General features: G+C 39.9%; 1 protein-coding gene and 1 pseudogene across 2 annotated transcripts; one reads left to right on the top strand and one right to left on the bottom strand.

Annotated features, from left to right (window-relative positions):
* The first annotated feature begins 3,364 nt into the window (after positions 1-3,364).
* LOC143576021 (uncharacterized) lies at positions 3,365-4,393 on the top strand. Its single transcript, XM_077060229.1, has 2 exons — positions 3,365-3,811; positions 3,953-4,393. Exons 1-2 carry the CDS (start codon positions 3,365-3,367, stop codon positions 4,391-4,393), a joined length of 888 nt encoding a protein of 295 aa, XP_076916344.1.
* Positions 4,394-11,694: 7,301 nt separating this feature from the next.
* LOC143576022 (F-box/FBD/LRR-repeat protein At1g13570-like) lies at positions 11,695-14,050 on the bottom strand (annotated as a pseudogene). Its single transcript, XR_013142876.1, has 4 exons — positions 13,357-14,050; positions 13,163-13,279; positions 12,284-12,439; positions 11,695-12,206 (listed from the first exon to the last, which is right to left on the bottom strand). The product of XR_013142876.1 is annotated as an F-box/FBD/LRR-repeat protein At1g13570-like (transcript).
* Positions 14,051-17,419: the final 3,369 nt, after the last annotated feature.

Raw genomic sequence — 17,419 nt, forward strand, 5'->3', positions numbered from 1 at the left:
TTGTGGGATACAAATATTGGACTGACCCGCTCTCAATATTACTACATGGAGTCGATTGACTTGATCATTAGTAATTTTGAGTAAAGGAGAATTTCATATTATCCTTAGACCTGAGATGTATACTGGGTCTTGATTTTCACCAAGTATTACACTTTGACTCTCCCCTTCGCTATTCGTAAAAGATGGTACATAAGGATGAGCTCAGGTGGAGTATAAAAGTGATAGTGAGAGGCGTATACAGTCAAGAAGGAATTTGTTCCTCTTATGTGTTGAGAGTTTAGATGTCTAAGGCCTGATAAAGTTGAATTGTAAAGAGAATGATCGCCTATGTCTCTTAGATCCAACATGACATCTAGTAACAAAGGGATATAATGATAGATTCACCTAAATCATATCAAGTAAGGAACTTGAAGGGATGATGTTATTGAATGGCACTTCGTCAAACACATTAGGGGTGGTGAACTGTTGTTAGGCGGTATTCACCACTTGCATTAATTTTCTATGTATCTCGTGCAAGTGGGAGATTGTTGGAATTACGTGTGCCCGAGACACATACTTATACTAATGTGGCTAACTGTGTTTGATCCAAGTCGGGTCATACCCAATAACAAGCTAGACGACACCAAATGTATTCTTTAATGATTTGATCATTTAAACGAATACCGAACACTACGTGTTTAGAAAATTGGTTTTCTAAACAAACACACTTGAGGATTTAAATAAATTATCTGGATAATTTGTTTATATAAAATAATTATTTAATTGGTTAAATAATTACATAAATGTATGTGCATTTTATAAAAATGAGTTTTATAAAATAAATGGAGATGTTTTAAATGTTAAAACAAAACAACTATAAAATAAATAAAAAAAAAAAAAAAAAAAAACCGGCCACCCCATGTGGGTGGAGGTTTTGGTCCAACCAAATGTTTTGTCCTTTTGTGTTGACCATCCCTTTATATCTCCATTCAAATTACATGCATTTGAGTCTTGTCCCCTTCTTGGATTCTCAAGTAAACTTTTGAATTTTTCAAACTCTTTTCTCTCTATACACCCCACGGCTCATTTGGGGATTTTGGGAGAGCTTGGTGAGCTTGTTTTGGTGTTCATAATTCCTAGCAATCAACTTGGTGTTATCACAAATAGCTTGGGGTATCACACTCTTGAGGTCTTCTTCTTTGGAGGCTTGCCATTCATCCACCATCATCTTCAACAACTTGCTTGTTCTTCTAAAGGTAGAAGAAGGTACAATTTACATTTTGTGAGCATCTTGTTCTTGTAATTTTGATCCTTGTTCATTGGTTTTTAGTTTTAACATAATGGTATGTTTATAACAAGTTTTAAAATCTAAGCTTCCGTTGCGTTTTCTAGTTAAATTTGGTTAACTTGAACTTTGATAATCTTGTATAAAAACCAACAACCCTTGCACCTGTTTCGCGTGTTACTGATACGGAAGCACCTGGAGGTTTTGCTTCAAGTGTTTTCGCACGTATCACGGCTCCTGTTTCACGAACTACTGATGACGTAACACCTGGAGGCTTCACCTTAGAGCGTGTTACAACACCACTTGGTCCTACTCCAACTCATTTTGGACATGTCACTGCACCAGAAGGCTCTAACCATGATGACCCGGGACGACTCATCAGAATTGGGTTTAGAAGATGATTCTGATAATTCTGATTCGGCGAGGATTCATCATCGTAGTTCCAGAGCTAGAGGACTCTTATCCCCGGATGAGTGGATCCGTATTCGACAAGAAAATGTTGTAGCCAAGTACGAGCGTAGGGTGCGTGAAGAGCGACTTTATGCTCGTACTCTGACTTATAATGAATCTCCCAGAGGATCTCTTTCTCCTCCTCCAACAGCGAGGAGAAGTCAAATCCGACACAGTGTTTAGACGGAGAGAGACCCGCAGGAGATATGACCACGGGAGCGTCCTCGCAGGGTCATGCGTGTACCCGCTTACTTAGAAGAATATGAAAGTCATGATTCAACGTACTATCCAGATGACATCAGTTATTATAGTGGTGATAGCAGACTTCATTTACGTGGAGGAACTAGCTATCCGCGAGCGATGGTTCGCCACGCTGAATATCACAGTGATGCTGAGCGAGACTTCTCTAAACCTTATTGTCCAACAGCCTTTCCTGAAAAGTCGAAGTTCATTTCATGCATTGCAACAGCCTCGTTTCCGGTCAATGCAAAAATTCCAACATCTGTTGGGAAATACGATGGGATGACGGATCCCAACGACCACTTGCTGAACTTTGTGGCTGTAGGAGGAGTCAGCGGTTGGACTCTTCCCTACTGGTGCCATATGTTTGCGTTAACATTCACTGGGGCGGCACGGGAATGGTTTGAGAAGTTACCTGATGGACAAATTAGGAATTGGGATGACTTTGTGGCCAAATTTTCCCAACATTTCAATCAACAGAAGAAGCATACTTGTGATCCTTCAGAGATATTAGATATGATATGGCGGAACAATGAATCCATTAAGGACTTCATAACCCGTTTCAACAATGAAAGCCTTAACATCAGTGGGGTCAGTGAAGATATGCTGAGAGGAGCGTTCCGTAAGAATGTGAAGTGCGATGATTTGATTCGTACTTTGACAGGCAGAGACGGAATGCCCAAAACTTGGGATGACATCATGACAGCGACAAAGCTATATGCCAGAACAGAAAAACTTTGAGCTCCGGTAGTCAGAAGCAAACACCGAAGGTAGAATTTCAAACCCCAAGGCCGAACAGGCAGGCCAAAGAAATAATTTGGTCGAGACTTCAGCCGACCGCGGAACCATCAAAGCAATTTGACGCCAGATCTTTGATTGGCAACAAAAATAAGCAGAATTCTTCAGCACGGTCCTCTAAAAGTTGGACTCCATTGTTAAAAACTCCTTCAGAAATTCTCACTAATGAAAATGTGAATTTCAGGAAGCCCCAACCACTCACAGGGAGATCATTCCTTGATGCCAAAAAACACTGCTCGTTCCACAATGACATATGGCATAACACGAACGAGTGTGTGGCCTTGAAAAACGAAATTGAAGCAGATGTGAAGTCTGGAAAACTTGAACATTTGGTCAAGGGTGAAAACCAGGGACTGGTAAGGCTCCCGTACGAGATAACCAGGGCCCGTCCAAAAAGCAAGTTAAAGACCTAAATGTCCACATGATCTAAGGCGGACATAGAGTTGGTGGGAAGAGGAGAGAGTTTCTGGACGAAGAATGGAAAAATGAACCTATGATTTTCCACGGGTCATGGGAGGGCCTTGCAATAAGAATCCTTTGATAATCACTGCCCTCTTTGGTCATTACCGCTCGCATTATGTTTTATTTGATATTGGTAGTACATCTGACATAATGTACGAACAGTGCTTTGAACCGATGGACGAGGAAGATAAAGAGAGGTTAAAACCAATTCATGCGCCTGTATCCGGTTTTGAAGGTGAGGTGATGCACCCGCGAGGGGTTATATCTTTTCCAGTCACTCTTAGTGATGGAATTCATTCGAGAACAGAAGAAGTTGAGTTTTTGGTTTTACCAGCGACATCCAAGCATGACATCATCTTGGGTCGCGAAGCAAGAGGTGACTTTAATGTTCATCCATCTACAGCTCACGGTGCGGTAGGAGTTCCAACTCGCACCGGCGTAGCAATCATTGATGTCAACCGACATTGCTTCACAACAGAAAGTTCAAAGCCCAGCAAAATCCCAAAGCAAACTCAGAGAATTGAGCCGGAAAAATGGGTATTGCACAAACAGTTTCCGGATCAAATAGTTGTGATCGGACCTGCTATCTCCGAGATAGTGAGGACTTTCTTGAAGCAATTGTTAACTAAGAATATGGACATCTTCGCTTGGCAACCCGCGGACATGACTGGTGTCCCGCGGAACATTGCAGAACACAAATTAAGGGTAAACCCGATGTTTACACCAATTGTCCAAAAGAAGCGGAAGATGGGTCCAGAACGAACCAAGGCTATGAACGAACAAGTACAAGATTTTCTTCATTCTGGGATCATTCGAGAAATCAAGTATCAAACATGGGTGGCTAATCCGGTTATCGTTCCAAAAAGTAATGGAACATGGCGGATGTGCATAGATTTCAAAGATCTGAACAAGGCATGCCCAAAAAATTGTTATCCATTACCCGAGATTGATCTTAAAGTGGATGTTGTGGCCCCGTTTAAGTTTAAATGCTTCCTCGACGCCTACAAAGGCTATCACCAAATCCGCATGGCGGCGGGTGACGAGGATAAGACAGCGTTCCGTACTGACCAAGGCACGTTTTGCTACAAAATGATGCCTTTTGGTTTAGAAAAACGCGGGTGCCACATATCAACGTCTGATGGATCAAGCTTTCAAAAATCAGATTGTTCGAAATATTGAGGTCTATATGGATGACTTGGTAATTAAGAGCGTGGAAGAAGATCAGATGTTGAGAGATATCGAAGAAACATTTGAAACTTTGAGAAGCATCAATATGAAATTGAATCCAGCCAAGTGCTCCTTTGGAATGGAGGAAGGGAAATTCTTAGGAGTCATTGTTACATGCGCGGGCTTTAAGGCGAATCCGGATAAAGTCCAGGCAGTAGCCCGCATGCCTTCTCCTTCCTCCTCAAAGAAGTACAGACGCTCAACGGAAGATTGGTTGCATTAAACAGATTCTTAGCGAATCATGCAGCCAAATCTTACCCGTTTGTTTCAACTTTGAGAAATTGCCTCAAGAAGGCACAATTCAAATGGACCGTGGAAGCTGAACAAGCATTCCTAGAGGTCAAAAAATGCTTGATGGAATTACCCACTCTGACAGCACCTTATGCGGGAGAACCTTTGACGTTATACTTGTCGGCATCTGATATTGTCATCCGAGCCGTACTACTGACAGATAGAAAGAACGTCCAAACACCAATTTATTATGCCAGTAGGACGTTGAGATCCAGAGACCAGATATTCGATGCTGGAAAAATTAGTTTTAGCATTGGTCTATGCTGCTCGACGTCTCCGCAGGTATTTACAGGGTTATCCCATCAACGTGTTAACCGGGTACAAAATCAAGAACGTACTGAGTAAGCCGGAATTGTCAGGACGACTGGCAAAATAGGCCATCGAACTGGGTGAACACGCGATTGAATACAAACCCAGGCCAGCAATTAAGGGGCAAGTATTAGCAGACTTCGTCACTGAAGTCCCGCAGCACTAAGAAAAAGAATGAATAGTGGAACAACAACCCCAAGCACCTCACGAACAAGGACAAATCTGGTCATTGTTCACGAACGGTGCTTCAAGCAGCGAGGGATCTGGTGCAGGCTTAAGGCTAGTCAATCCCGAGGGTTATAAATTTACTTACGCCATCTAGTTAGACTTCAAGAGTACTAACAACGAGGCGGAGTATGAAGCCTTTTTGGCAGGCCTAAAATAGCTAAGAAGATAGGGGTAAGACACCTAGAAGCACGGGTGGATTCCATGTTGATCGCGGGATAGATCAATGGAACCTATGAAGCAAAGAACGACGTAATGGCTTCGTATGTGTCGCAGGCGAAGGATGATCCTTAAATTCTCTTCATGCAAAGTTATTCATATAAAGAGAAGCGAGAACAAATCAGCGGATGCCCTTAGCAAGCTGGCTTCAACGAATTTTGAACACTTCGCTAAGGACATTCGCATTGAAGTCTTAGATCGCTCGTCCGTCTCGCGGAATCAAGTTTTGGTAATTTAGACTGGCGTTGAATCTTGGATGACGCCGATCATGGCTTATTCATCATCAGGAGTCCTGCCGGCAGAGAAAGCCGCGGCTCGGAAGATAAAACACAAGGCCTTGAATTACTAGATGAATGATGGTGTTTTATATAGAAGATCTTTCTTGGGCCCACTGTTGTGTTGTGTGGACGCCGAATTACCTGATAAGGGAAGTTCATGAAGGCATTTGTGGCTTACACGCGGGCCCAAGGATGGTTGTAGCAAAGCTTATGAATGCTGGGTATTATTGGCCGGGAATGCGTTTGGATGCGGTGCTAGAAATCAGGAAATGTGATTCTTGTCAACGCCATGCTCCCAATACATTGCGACCAAAAAATTAACTTGTACCAATAACGTCTGCTTGGCAATTTCAAAAATGGGCCATCGACATTATGGGACCTTTTCTGGAAGCCCCGGGACGGGTCAAGTTTTTAATTATGGCCATTGATTACTTCACTAAGTGGGTGGAAGCCAAACCAGTTGCATCAATTACAGCATCAAGTGTCAAGAAATTCCTTTGGGAATTCATTATCTGTCGATTTGGTCTTCCACAAGAACTTGTGAGTGACAATGGGACCCAGTTTGCGGACAGCGGACTACAAGAGTGGTTGAAAGAACGTCAAGTCACTCAGAATTTCACATCTGTAGCCCATCCACATGCCAATGGTCAGGTCAAACGGACCAATCGAACAATCAAGGAAGGGATTAAGACAAGACTAGGTATGAAACGAACAGGCTGGGTGGATGAATTGCCTCACGTACTTTGGGCCTTTCGCACCCAAAAGAATTCCAGTAATTATGAAACGCCATTCAGTTTAACCTATGGTACTGAGGCCATGATCCCGGCCGAAATTGGGATTCCATCCGCACGAATTCTGATGATCAATGATAATGATAAGGAATTGCGGATGAATCTAGATCTCCTTGAAGAAAGGAGGGAATTAGCATCGATCCGCGAGCATAACTATAAACACCAACTGCAGAAATATTATGACTCGCGGGTCCAAAAATGTACATTTGATGCGGAAGACGAAGTCTTCCGCAATAACGAAGCTTCCGGCCAAGAACCTCTGGGCAAGTTGGCCCCAACTTAGGAAGGGCCTTACAAGGTTAAACAAGTTTTATCCAAAGGTGCTTACAAGTTAGAAAAATTAGACGGGACGGAGATTCCCAGAACATGGAACGTGGCACAGTTGAAGAAGTGTTACATCTAGCAACAATTATGTTTACTTTTTTATTTTGGCCTGCGTGCCTAATAGACTAGTAAAAAGACATTTAATGTCATTTGTTTGTAATCGCGGATGGCTTACGCATTTTCTATGAAAAATCTTATTACTCCTACATTCTAGTTTCATGTAACATGTATTTTCTGGTCTGCACGTTAGATGGGACTTATCTGTTCTCACAGCAAGTAGTATGTAATCCTTTATTGACAACAAAGAAGATCCTATGATCTTATATTATGAAAAATAAGACAATGTATACCGAATAAGACAAACTTCTTATTAATGTTCAAATGGGATTACAAAATATTTTAAATGATGATTACAAAGGGGACGAATCTATGAATATACAATTATGAAGCCGCATTCTCATCCTCCGCGTCTTCGTACTCCGCATCTTCTTGATCTTCCTCATAAGCTGCAAGAAGGACTTTGAATTGATCGATTCCATCTTCTTTGTCCGCGAGCTCCGCTATTTGATCTTCAATAGAAAATTTTAAGTTATCGAAAGTTTGCGTCTTCTCAGCAAGAGCTTCGGCGGTATCTTGGCCATGCAAGAGGAATTCCTCGGGAAGTTTACTTTCTTTCGCAAATTTAAAACCTTCCCGGAAACCCGTCTGGCGGCCATCCTGAGAAGACGCGACCAACAGAGCCGCGAGACAGTTTCCAAGTTCATCGCCCTCTCGGATGTGGGCAATAACCTGTTAAAGCAAATAAGATGTGAGCAACTGCTTTGGATATGATCATTTATCTTAGCAAAAATTCACAAAGAAGCAAGAATTACCTGGGGAACCCCTTCCGCCAGCAGCCACCTTCTGTCCTCCTTGGCCCGGACAACCTCCATTTTATGCCCGACACACTCCAAGGCTTGCTCTCGGTTCTTGGAAGCAAGAGTGGCAAGGCGTTCATCCTTAGCGGATGATTCAGCTTTTAAAGCCTCCATAGAGGCTTTATATTCGTTTAATTGCTGCTGGAGAGCAGCGCTGGCATCCTTAGCAATGGATCGACGGGCCTTCTCCGCCTCCGGTGTTGTACGGACATCCGCTAGTTGCCGTTAAGCAGCATCAGCAGCCAGACGGTTATCCTTGGATTCTTTCATGGCCTCAACGGCTTCTTTTTCCGCCTGGGCTGCTTTAATCTCCAACTCATCCCACGCCTCGTTCATGTCCAACCAGTCTCTACATATTTCTTGACTGGTGGAGACGGCATTAGCCAAGTAGTAAGAATAAGAGTTCAATAACTCTTGACGTATACGTCCGCGTTGGCGTTCCCTCTCCGCGGGAGGAAGGCCTTCTTGTAGATATTCTAGGCACACGTCTGTGTCACCAATTGTTGAATCCGGACGTAAAGACCCACGCGGACGATGCACCGAAGGCTCTCACTCAGGACGGGACGGGGACGCTTACGGACCACTCGCAAAGGCGCTAGACCCCCCTGATCCTTAAAATGATAAAGCACATGGAGAGGTGTAGAAACGACGGGGTCGTCAGAATTACCATCTTTCTTTCCCTTGAGGGGAGAAGTGTTTGCAATAACAATCGGATCTTGAACAGTCTTGGGTGGAGACGGTGGTGGAGAAGGAGGCGGAGTTGACCCCCTCAGACCTGAAGGGCCCTTAGAAGAATCTTCTAGACATTCTGCAGAATGATGCTTCCTCATCGGAAATGCATTTTAGACAATAAAAAGCAACTAACGAATTTAAAAATATTGAAGTCACGTGAAGAAAATTCTGTAGGTGCGATTTGTTGAAGACGAGTTACCAGCTCCGTCCTCTTGTGTGTCTTGGGAACAGGGGGCTTGGTAGATGGCACCTTCCGTTTACCAGACACCTTGGAAGCACCTGCATCAACAGCTTGATGTTAACCTTCGATGACGACATCATCAGTGGCTTGATGTTCACCCTCGATGGTGACATCAGCACCTTCACCACCCGCCACCTTGCTGGTGGTTGGATTTTGATCCTGCTTGCGGGTCAGACCTACAGTCGAATGTAGGGCATTAGTAAGATCAACTGATAACCCTCCTTCACAGGGTGATGACTCTTCACTAGAAGAAAGAAGCACTATCACCCCGCTAGAAGTGGCAGCAGTAATTGGTCGGGGTTTTAAAATACCCGCACCTTTTAGAACAAATTCCTCACTTTTAGCATACATTGCCTCGGAAACCACGGGTTCCGGGCAGAGTGTGATGGGGAATAAGAAATTGTTGCGGGTACACTCGAGGATGGGTGCGTCATTTGGATCAATCAGACGATGCACCATAAGACCCTCCTCGTGGTCTAGAAGCGTACTGTAGATGGAACCCTCACCTATATAAACAAGAATAGAAGTCAGAATTCAGGCGGAATCCTAGAATAGTAATAACAAACTTACTCTTGTTAGGTTTCTTGTAGTAAGGTTCCAAATCAGGAAATGGCCATAAACGGCTCATCCTTGCACTCACCATTGCTCCCTCATGTGTCGCGCTCATGGGAGTTAGTGTACCGGTTAGAGTCTTGAACCATGGAAGATCCACCTATGTGGTGGCAGGTACCACTAGCATTTTATCATCTGACTTGCGATAAGTCATCACAAATGGGATGGCATCTTCTCGAATCCGAAAATTTTTTGGCTTCCACTGATGGAGATTGCGGTACCATTCGGTGCCGATAACCGCCTTTCCGGTTGTGGCCCAACTGTACCACCAGCCACGGTAGGTCATCTTATAAAAGACCGCAAATATGCCGACAGACGGCTCCAGGTCGCAGGCTTGACAACATAATTCGAAGTGTCGAATTCTCAACATCCCAAAAGGATGGATCTGTGATAGGTGGACTCCGTACGTTGTCAAGATCGATTGAACAAATTTTGTTACCGGAAACCTGAAGTTCCCTGTGGTGAAGTGATCCACATATACGGCCATTTTCTTGGCCGGCGGGCTAGTAGCAATCGATCCGGCCACCGGATATTCAGGCTGCCACTCTGGAGCCAAGCCATAAACATTGACTATATCATTGAAGTCCTTCTCCTTGAAGTTAACAACGACTTCATGGATAGCAGGGGCGCTTTTCTTGTTGCCTGCCATCAGACTAAAACAAGTATACTCGAGTTCGATCTGAAGATTCAAGAACAAGTTTCAAAATCTCAGATCTAGTGTTGGAAAGAAAAAGAAGAACTAGAAGGAGATAAGAACTAGAAGGAGAAGAACTAGTACAATTAGCACTTAGTATTAGCCAATAAAGATATAACCCTAATTTTAATTTCTCAATAAATACTGAAACAATCAAAATACCCGAGGTTGTAAACAAGATGACACACAAAGGTAACGTTATATCTAAAAGATTAATCTTCACAAACTCAAAACTAACACTGTGTTCCCGAGTTTCATTTAAGGAGAGAAAAGAAAAGGAGGAGAATTAAAAGAGAAAAGAAAGAGAGGGGGAGGAAAATGTGTCACTTTATTTCGTGTTCCCGAGTTTAATGAAAATGAAAGAAAAGAGAAAGAAAATGTAGGAGTTTCTAGGCAATTAAAAGAGTTGAAAGAGAAGGTTATAACCATGGGGTCAACATCATCAAACCCTACTCAAGTCGAACTATTGACATGTTTATTATTCAAATGTGTAACGCATGCGGTTTAAACAAATTCGGGTGATATTAAACCATCAAACTTGGCTCACTGTGTGAATACGAGGATGAAGATAATCAAAACATGTCCAGAGAATGCAGTAGGAAAAGTTGAGAGCTACCCTTACTCGCCGATATCAAGTGATATTAAGGTTATTCGCCAATACTAAGTGCTAATTGTACTTGGTCACGTGACCTCATTCTTACTCGCCACTATCAAACGCAATTTACCTTATTCACCACAATTAAATACAAGTAAGATTCTCTCACCTGACAACTCTCTTACACACATATACCAACTTTCTTATTCGCCACTATTAAAGACTAACACCCCATTTGTGATTAAAAAACAAAGCCAGCACCCCCCCCCCCCCCCCCCTGATTAGTAATCCCAAACATACCCCATCTGTAAAAAAAAAATTCTTCCTTTTGCTATGAAGTCAATGCCTTCTTGATATTGATTAATCATTGATTAAAATAACTTAATGTCTGGTTATATGGACCTTCCCAAACTAAGTTCATTGAGTAGCGGACAACAGGAGAGAAACCGACGAAGCATTTGAGCAGAAACCTCAACATACATAAACATCAAACTCCTCAGCCAACTACATTTGCTAAATGCTTGTAGGATCTATTATCATTAGTGAAACTCAGTGCTTTCACACTATTTCCCATAGCAAGATAACTTATCATCTGGGCAAAGTCAGATTCCATATGAAGAAGACCAACCCAAAAGTCAAACTCTAGTATTTTTACGTGGACCCTTGTGGAATAACAAAACGAGGAAGATGGCTTTGGAAAAATCACACTTCATCTGTGTGGAACCGGAACTTGACGGTAATCTGAACATATTGTTTTAAATACAAGTTTGGGCACGCCCTGCCAGCTATACCGCCATTTAATATAGTGGATAAAATTAAAACGAGTAAACACACTAAACAACGATTCATTAATCAACCAATTTTATATCCTGCAAATCCAAGTTTGGTTTCTTTACATCTTTTGTAATTGATTATTTTCATATACAGGGTACAAAACTTCTTATTTGACTCTACCATTGCTCATGGGTGATATTTATTAATGTAAGTAAATAGTTGGTGTTGGCATAATTTATAGCAGTAAAAATGAAAGTTATGCCTACCGCCTTTTAGGCCTTCGTGACTCAAAGCCAAGTAAGTAATTTTTCTTAAAACGGAAAATTCAGACTTATTACATATCATAGACGCATTTTTCATAAACACAAAACGAAGTCATCAAAGCAAATAAATAATACTTCTTAGAAGCAGTATAGAGGACAATACACAATTTTAACAAGCATCGTCAAAATCAGAGGTTCTAGGGGCGTACAATGGTTAACTTTGCAGAAGCTGATGCCCGTGGAAATGAGAGTAGTACGAAATCTCTAAGAATCTTCAGTTCTTCACCAACAGAAATATCGGATCCAAGCTCAATCTCCACATTCTCTAGCTTAGGTGATTTGGCCATGACGAGTTTCACAACTTCCATCTCAAGAGGTGAGTTGCTAAACTTTTTTATCTCCAATATCTCAAGATAATCCAACTTCAAATCCGGGTGGTTTTCTGGATCAAGAAATTTGGCGGGGGTTTGCTGAAGAGGCAACTTCTTATCACGATACATCTAATAACAAAACATGTTAAATGTCAATAAAAGTATAAAGAGCCGCTAACATAAATAATAATAATGTAACTATTTACCACAAATCTAATTTGCTCCAACTCAGGGGAGCTCCTGATGATACAAAGGGCAGAAGATATCTCGTTTTGTTCCGTCAAGCACACTTGCAATGACAGATCTTTGAGATGAACTAGGGAAGTTGGAAGCTTATGTGGCATACCACCTGCAGATAAGTACTTCAACATATAACAAACAAATCCTGCATTAGCTAACACATCAATCTTTAGGGCTTTAAATAAACCAAACGAACACAAACAAGGCCTTGTCATTCATGTTCGTTTGTTAAGGAATTAATGTGTTCACGAACACTTACCGAACAAGATTTTATGTTCGTGAACGTTAACTAAGGAAATGAATGTGTTCACGAACGGTTCACGAATGCAAATGAACACAAATAAAATTGGTAGAGCCAAGAAATTGAGACCAATATATTTTATTAATAATGTAAATAATGAACGCCTGTAAATGAATCGAACGAACACGAACACTTAATCGAACAAATATTTATGTTCATGTACGTTTATTTAAAAAATGAACATTTGTGTCCGTTTATGTTTGTTTGTTTAAAATCTAAATGAACATAACTGAACAAAGATAAACGAACATAAATGAAAACATTTAAATGAACACAAATTAACATATATAAAACCTTTAAATAGATGACTCGTCCAGATTATATTTAATTACTTTCTATTAATACATAAATGAACATAAATAAACAGACATAAATGAACGTTCATGAACATAAATGAACGAACGGAACATGTGTTCATGTTCGTTCGCTTAATTAAACAATGTTCGTTCATTTATTAAATAAACGAACTTCCCGCCAAACGGTTCACAAACAGTTCAACGAACATTCGGTTCGTTTACAGGCCTAAACAGTAAGCATTAACTACCTTTATATAATAGTTTGAGATCTTCAATAATTGAATCGAAGGCAGACACCGGAAAAGATCAACAAATGTGAATATGTTTTCTCCTGCTACAAAGTCAATGCCTTTTTGATATTTAACCTGCATTAAAATACCTCTACAATAAACCATTGATTGAAGAAGCTTTATAACTAAATGGTTTGTTAGATGGACCTTGCCAAATATAGCTTCTCGAGTAGCGGGCAATTAGAGAGGAAGCGGTGAAGCATTTGCACAAAAACGTTAACATCCAAAAACAAGTACCTCAAACAACTAAATTTTGCTAAATGTCAATGGTGGTTCAAAAGTACAGTTTTGGAGAATCATACGTTCTAGTCCTTGCAACGAAAAGAAAGAACTGGGAAGCTTGTAGGAACTATTATCATTAGTGAAACTCAGTTCTTTCACACAGTTTCTCATAGCAAGATAGCTTATCATCTGCGCAAACTCAGATTCCATATGAAGAGCACCAACCCGAAACCTGAGTTTTTGCGGACCCTTGTGTAATAACAAAACATGGAAGATGGCTTTGGCCAGCTTACACTTCGACTGTATGCAACCAGAACTTGATGGTAATGTGACCATATCGTTTGTAAATACAAGTCGGGGCACACCCCGCCAGCTATACTGTCATTTCTTTGACAAAACGCTCGTTCTCACTGCATCGCGGAGTGGCATAAGACTTAGAATACTCTCGATTATGTTTTGAGGAATGTTGCTGATGATATCTGGATTTACGCATTGACGATTTGTTGCGTTTTCATACTCCATGATGCTAACGCTACAAGTAAATGGAATGCAAATCAGAATCGAAACAGGGTAAATATGCCCCCCCCCCCCCCCTAAATTAGGGGTGCAAACGAGCCAAGTTGCTCGAGATCGGCTCGTGAAAAAACTCGATCGAGCCGGGCTTAATAGAGCCCGAGCTCGAGCCTAAAAGTAAAGCTCGTTTAATAAACGAGCCCGAGCCTGAGCTTCACTTATCGAGCTCGAGCCGGCTCGTGAGCCTATCCAAGCCTGTCATTTAAATAGTTTTATAATATATATATATATATTTAATAATATTAATTGATATATTTAATGTTACGAAAAAATAACTAAAAATAACAAAATAAAATAAATTATTTTAAACATTAAATTATAATTGAAAAAAAATATATAAAAAAGTTATCAATAAATAGTAAACTAGCCGAGCCCGAGACGAACTCGAGCTTCGAATTTAGAGCTCGAGCCTAATCGTCGGGCTCGACTCGTTTGTAGCCCTACCCTAAATCCTAAACTTTGTTCAAAAAGTTCGGGGGCTCGTAGCTTGCTTGAACAAAACTAGCTAAAAAACTTGATTTGACACATCCCAGCCTAGCTGGCTCATTTTTGTAACCAAGCGGAGCTCAACCCAAGCTCGGCTAGGCTCGGCTCGATCTTAGCCTGGTTTAATTCCGAGCTCGAGCTCGTGGACAGCCCTAATTTACTTGACAGTAACAGTCGTAAGTTGTATAATTTGAAAGTAAAAGTGAATGTAAATTAGTTACCTCTGGTCTAATTTGCAATCCGATTTATGGCTTCATCGTCCACTATTTTGCTTTTTATTTACTATTTACAATTCGATAGGAGACGAGCTAGGATTGCTCTAATTAAGGTATAAGACTAATTTTAATTACAACCCAACTCAACCTGCCCTTTAATCAATGTTTTTAGACCCGGCCCAGATGTTGACCTGGACATCTTACCAAATCAAAGGCCGGAAAGGTCCGGAAGGACGGACCGGTATTTTACCCAAACGACGTCATAAATAAGTTAAATATATATTTACACATATATATAATTCATATACATATACAAAATAATAATAATAACAAACTTTAATGTTAATCTATGTTTTATACATTGTTTTTTAAATATATATGATTTATCTTTTGATCAATAGAGACATCAATTAAACTTTGTTGGTTGGTTTCTAGGTAATTATTAAAGCTTATATTTTAGAAATAACCCAAGTTCGAATGCTGACATGCACATTTTATTTTGGATTTAATGAAAAATGGGGTTTTACCGGGTCAAACGTACGGACCGACCGCCCACCCGCAAAGTTGGCCGGGTTTTTCGAAACGGCCTAAATACACTGACCCGACCCGATATAGGATAGGATCCCAGTCGAACCGGTTCGACCGATCGGGGCGGGCCGGTTTCAAAGCACTGCTTTTAATACATAAATGAATTTTTCTCTCTTCCATCCACACAACCCAACCTAACACACTTTTCACTTTTATTCACAACACAACCCAAACTAATTTTTTTTATTACATATATCTTATTTAGGTATTAATTTATTCTATAAAAAATTATTATAACTAATAACTAAAATCTTAAACTTTTAAAAGTTTTAACAAAACATAACATACATACTCATACTAAAAAGTTACATATAAGGAACTCCATTTGAAATAAACTTTACATTGAAATGTTCGTAAAAATAAACTACTGTGTTTTAAAATTGTTAAAAAAAGTTAAATAATATAAATTATTAAACAAAAATCAAATTATATATAAAACAAATTGTTTGAAAAGAAAAAAGAAAAGAATATTAAATTGATCATGTGTTGAGTTAGTGGGTTGTGACCTAGGGGTGTGTTTTTTAACCGTACTCGAATAACGAACTCGAACCGAAGCAACTCGAGATCCAAATAACCCGACCCGAATTCACCCGAACCGATTAAACACCTAACCCGAACTCGAGATAAAATATCCGGGTCATTATTTGGGTTGAAATACCCAAATTCGGGTTGACCCGAATAACCCCAAGTATAATGCATCGATTCATGTATCCCTAATTTTTATAGGGTAGTTTAGTAGTGAAGTAACAGAGTGACCTTATGTATTCTTGTTCGGTTGTTCTCAAGACTCCAATTAATATTGGATCTATCACATTGGATCTCAATGTATTGATTACCATAAAACATGTTGAGAATGTGTTTTCAATTCAAAAACTTAAATAGTATAGTATTTAAACCAATATGTATTGAGCATGTTTATTCAATCTACACAAGTATTGATCCACAGGATACAACACTTCATCCAGTCTAATGCATGCTTGTATGATAAATTTCAGGTTTTGCTAAATAATATATGGAATTGTTGAATATGGCTGTAAATTATGGCTTTATAACGGCTTTGAACATGATATTTTTTAATTTATGATATTGTTAAAGATGGATAACTTTTTTTAATTTGTTAAACCCGAATCCCGACCCGTTTAACCTGTAACCCGAACAAACCGAATATATTTGGGTCGGTTCTTTGGTCAATTTGTTTTGAGCTCAACCCCGAACAACCCGACCCAAACAACCCGAAACTCGAATAAATAACCCGAAGAACACCCCTATTATGACCTAGGTCATCAACCACCATCGTCTCTTTAAATTTTATTGAATAATGTCACAAACTTCTCATGGGTTACCAATAAAAGTGGTCTAAGAGCATTCTCATTTAACCCATCAAATTTTGTGAGAGAGATTTTTGTAATTTAAAAAGTGGTTTAGGGTGTTGTGAGTGGAGAAAAGAGAGAAAATGCAGTAATTTTTCTGTATATTTGAAAATTTCATGTAACATCATATAAAGTTTTCAATATTTATTGAAATTGATTGTTAATAAAGGAAAGAGAAAATATATTGATAGAAGTGTAAAAAATATTATTTAATTGAAAATGAGAGAGAAAATGTAGTGATTTTTCGTGTAATTTTGGATTTTAGGATAAGGGATTAGATGTGAATGCTCTAATAACTTAACAAATTATTTTTAGATTTAATTTCGTTGTTGTACGTCCTGTTTTTTAGACTTTTTGTTGACCGATTAAACCGGTTTCAACACGAGTTGGTTTTTTACTTTGGAACCGGTTTGTACACCTTTGGATATGATGAGCAACCTTCCTTCAAACGTAAGTGTTAATCACAGTGTTATCCTGTCCATCATCTATTTCTTTAAAATGCAACTCCAAAATCCAGAGCAAAAGTTGTATGAATTGGGATACTATCCATATATTAACTTGTGTTAACTTTAAGGACCATTAGCATCACATAATTAAGAACACAAGTCAAAGCAAAGATTAGATGTTCATGATTACTTGAACATAGCAACACAAATATTTGAAGGATATAGCATCTTTCAAAAGCCAGCAGTACAAACAAAATAATTAGTGGGATTTGACCTCTGTTACACAGTGGCGGATCCAGACATTTTACTCAGTGG

This window comes from Bidens hawaiensis, unplaced genomic scaffold, assembly GCF_021521415.1.
Source record: "Bidens hawaiensis isolate Kalapana, Puna unplaced genomic scaffold, B.hawaiensis_p1.1 tig00027836_1, whole genome shotgun sequence".
NCBI classification, from domain to species: Eukaryota; Viridiplantae; Streptophyta; class Magnoliopsida; order Asterales; family Asteraceae; genus Bidens; species Bidens hawaiensis.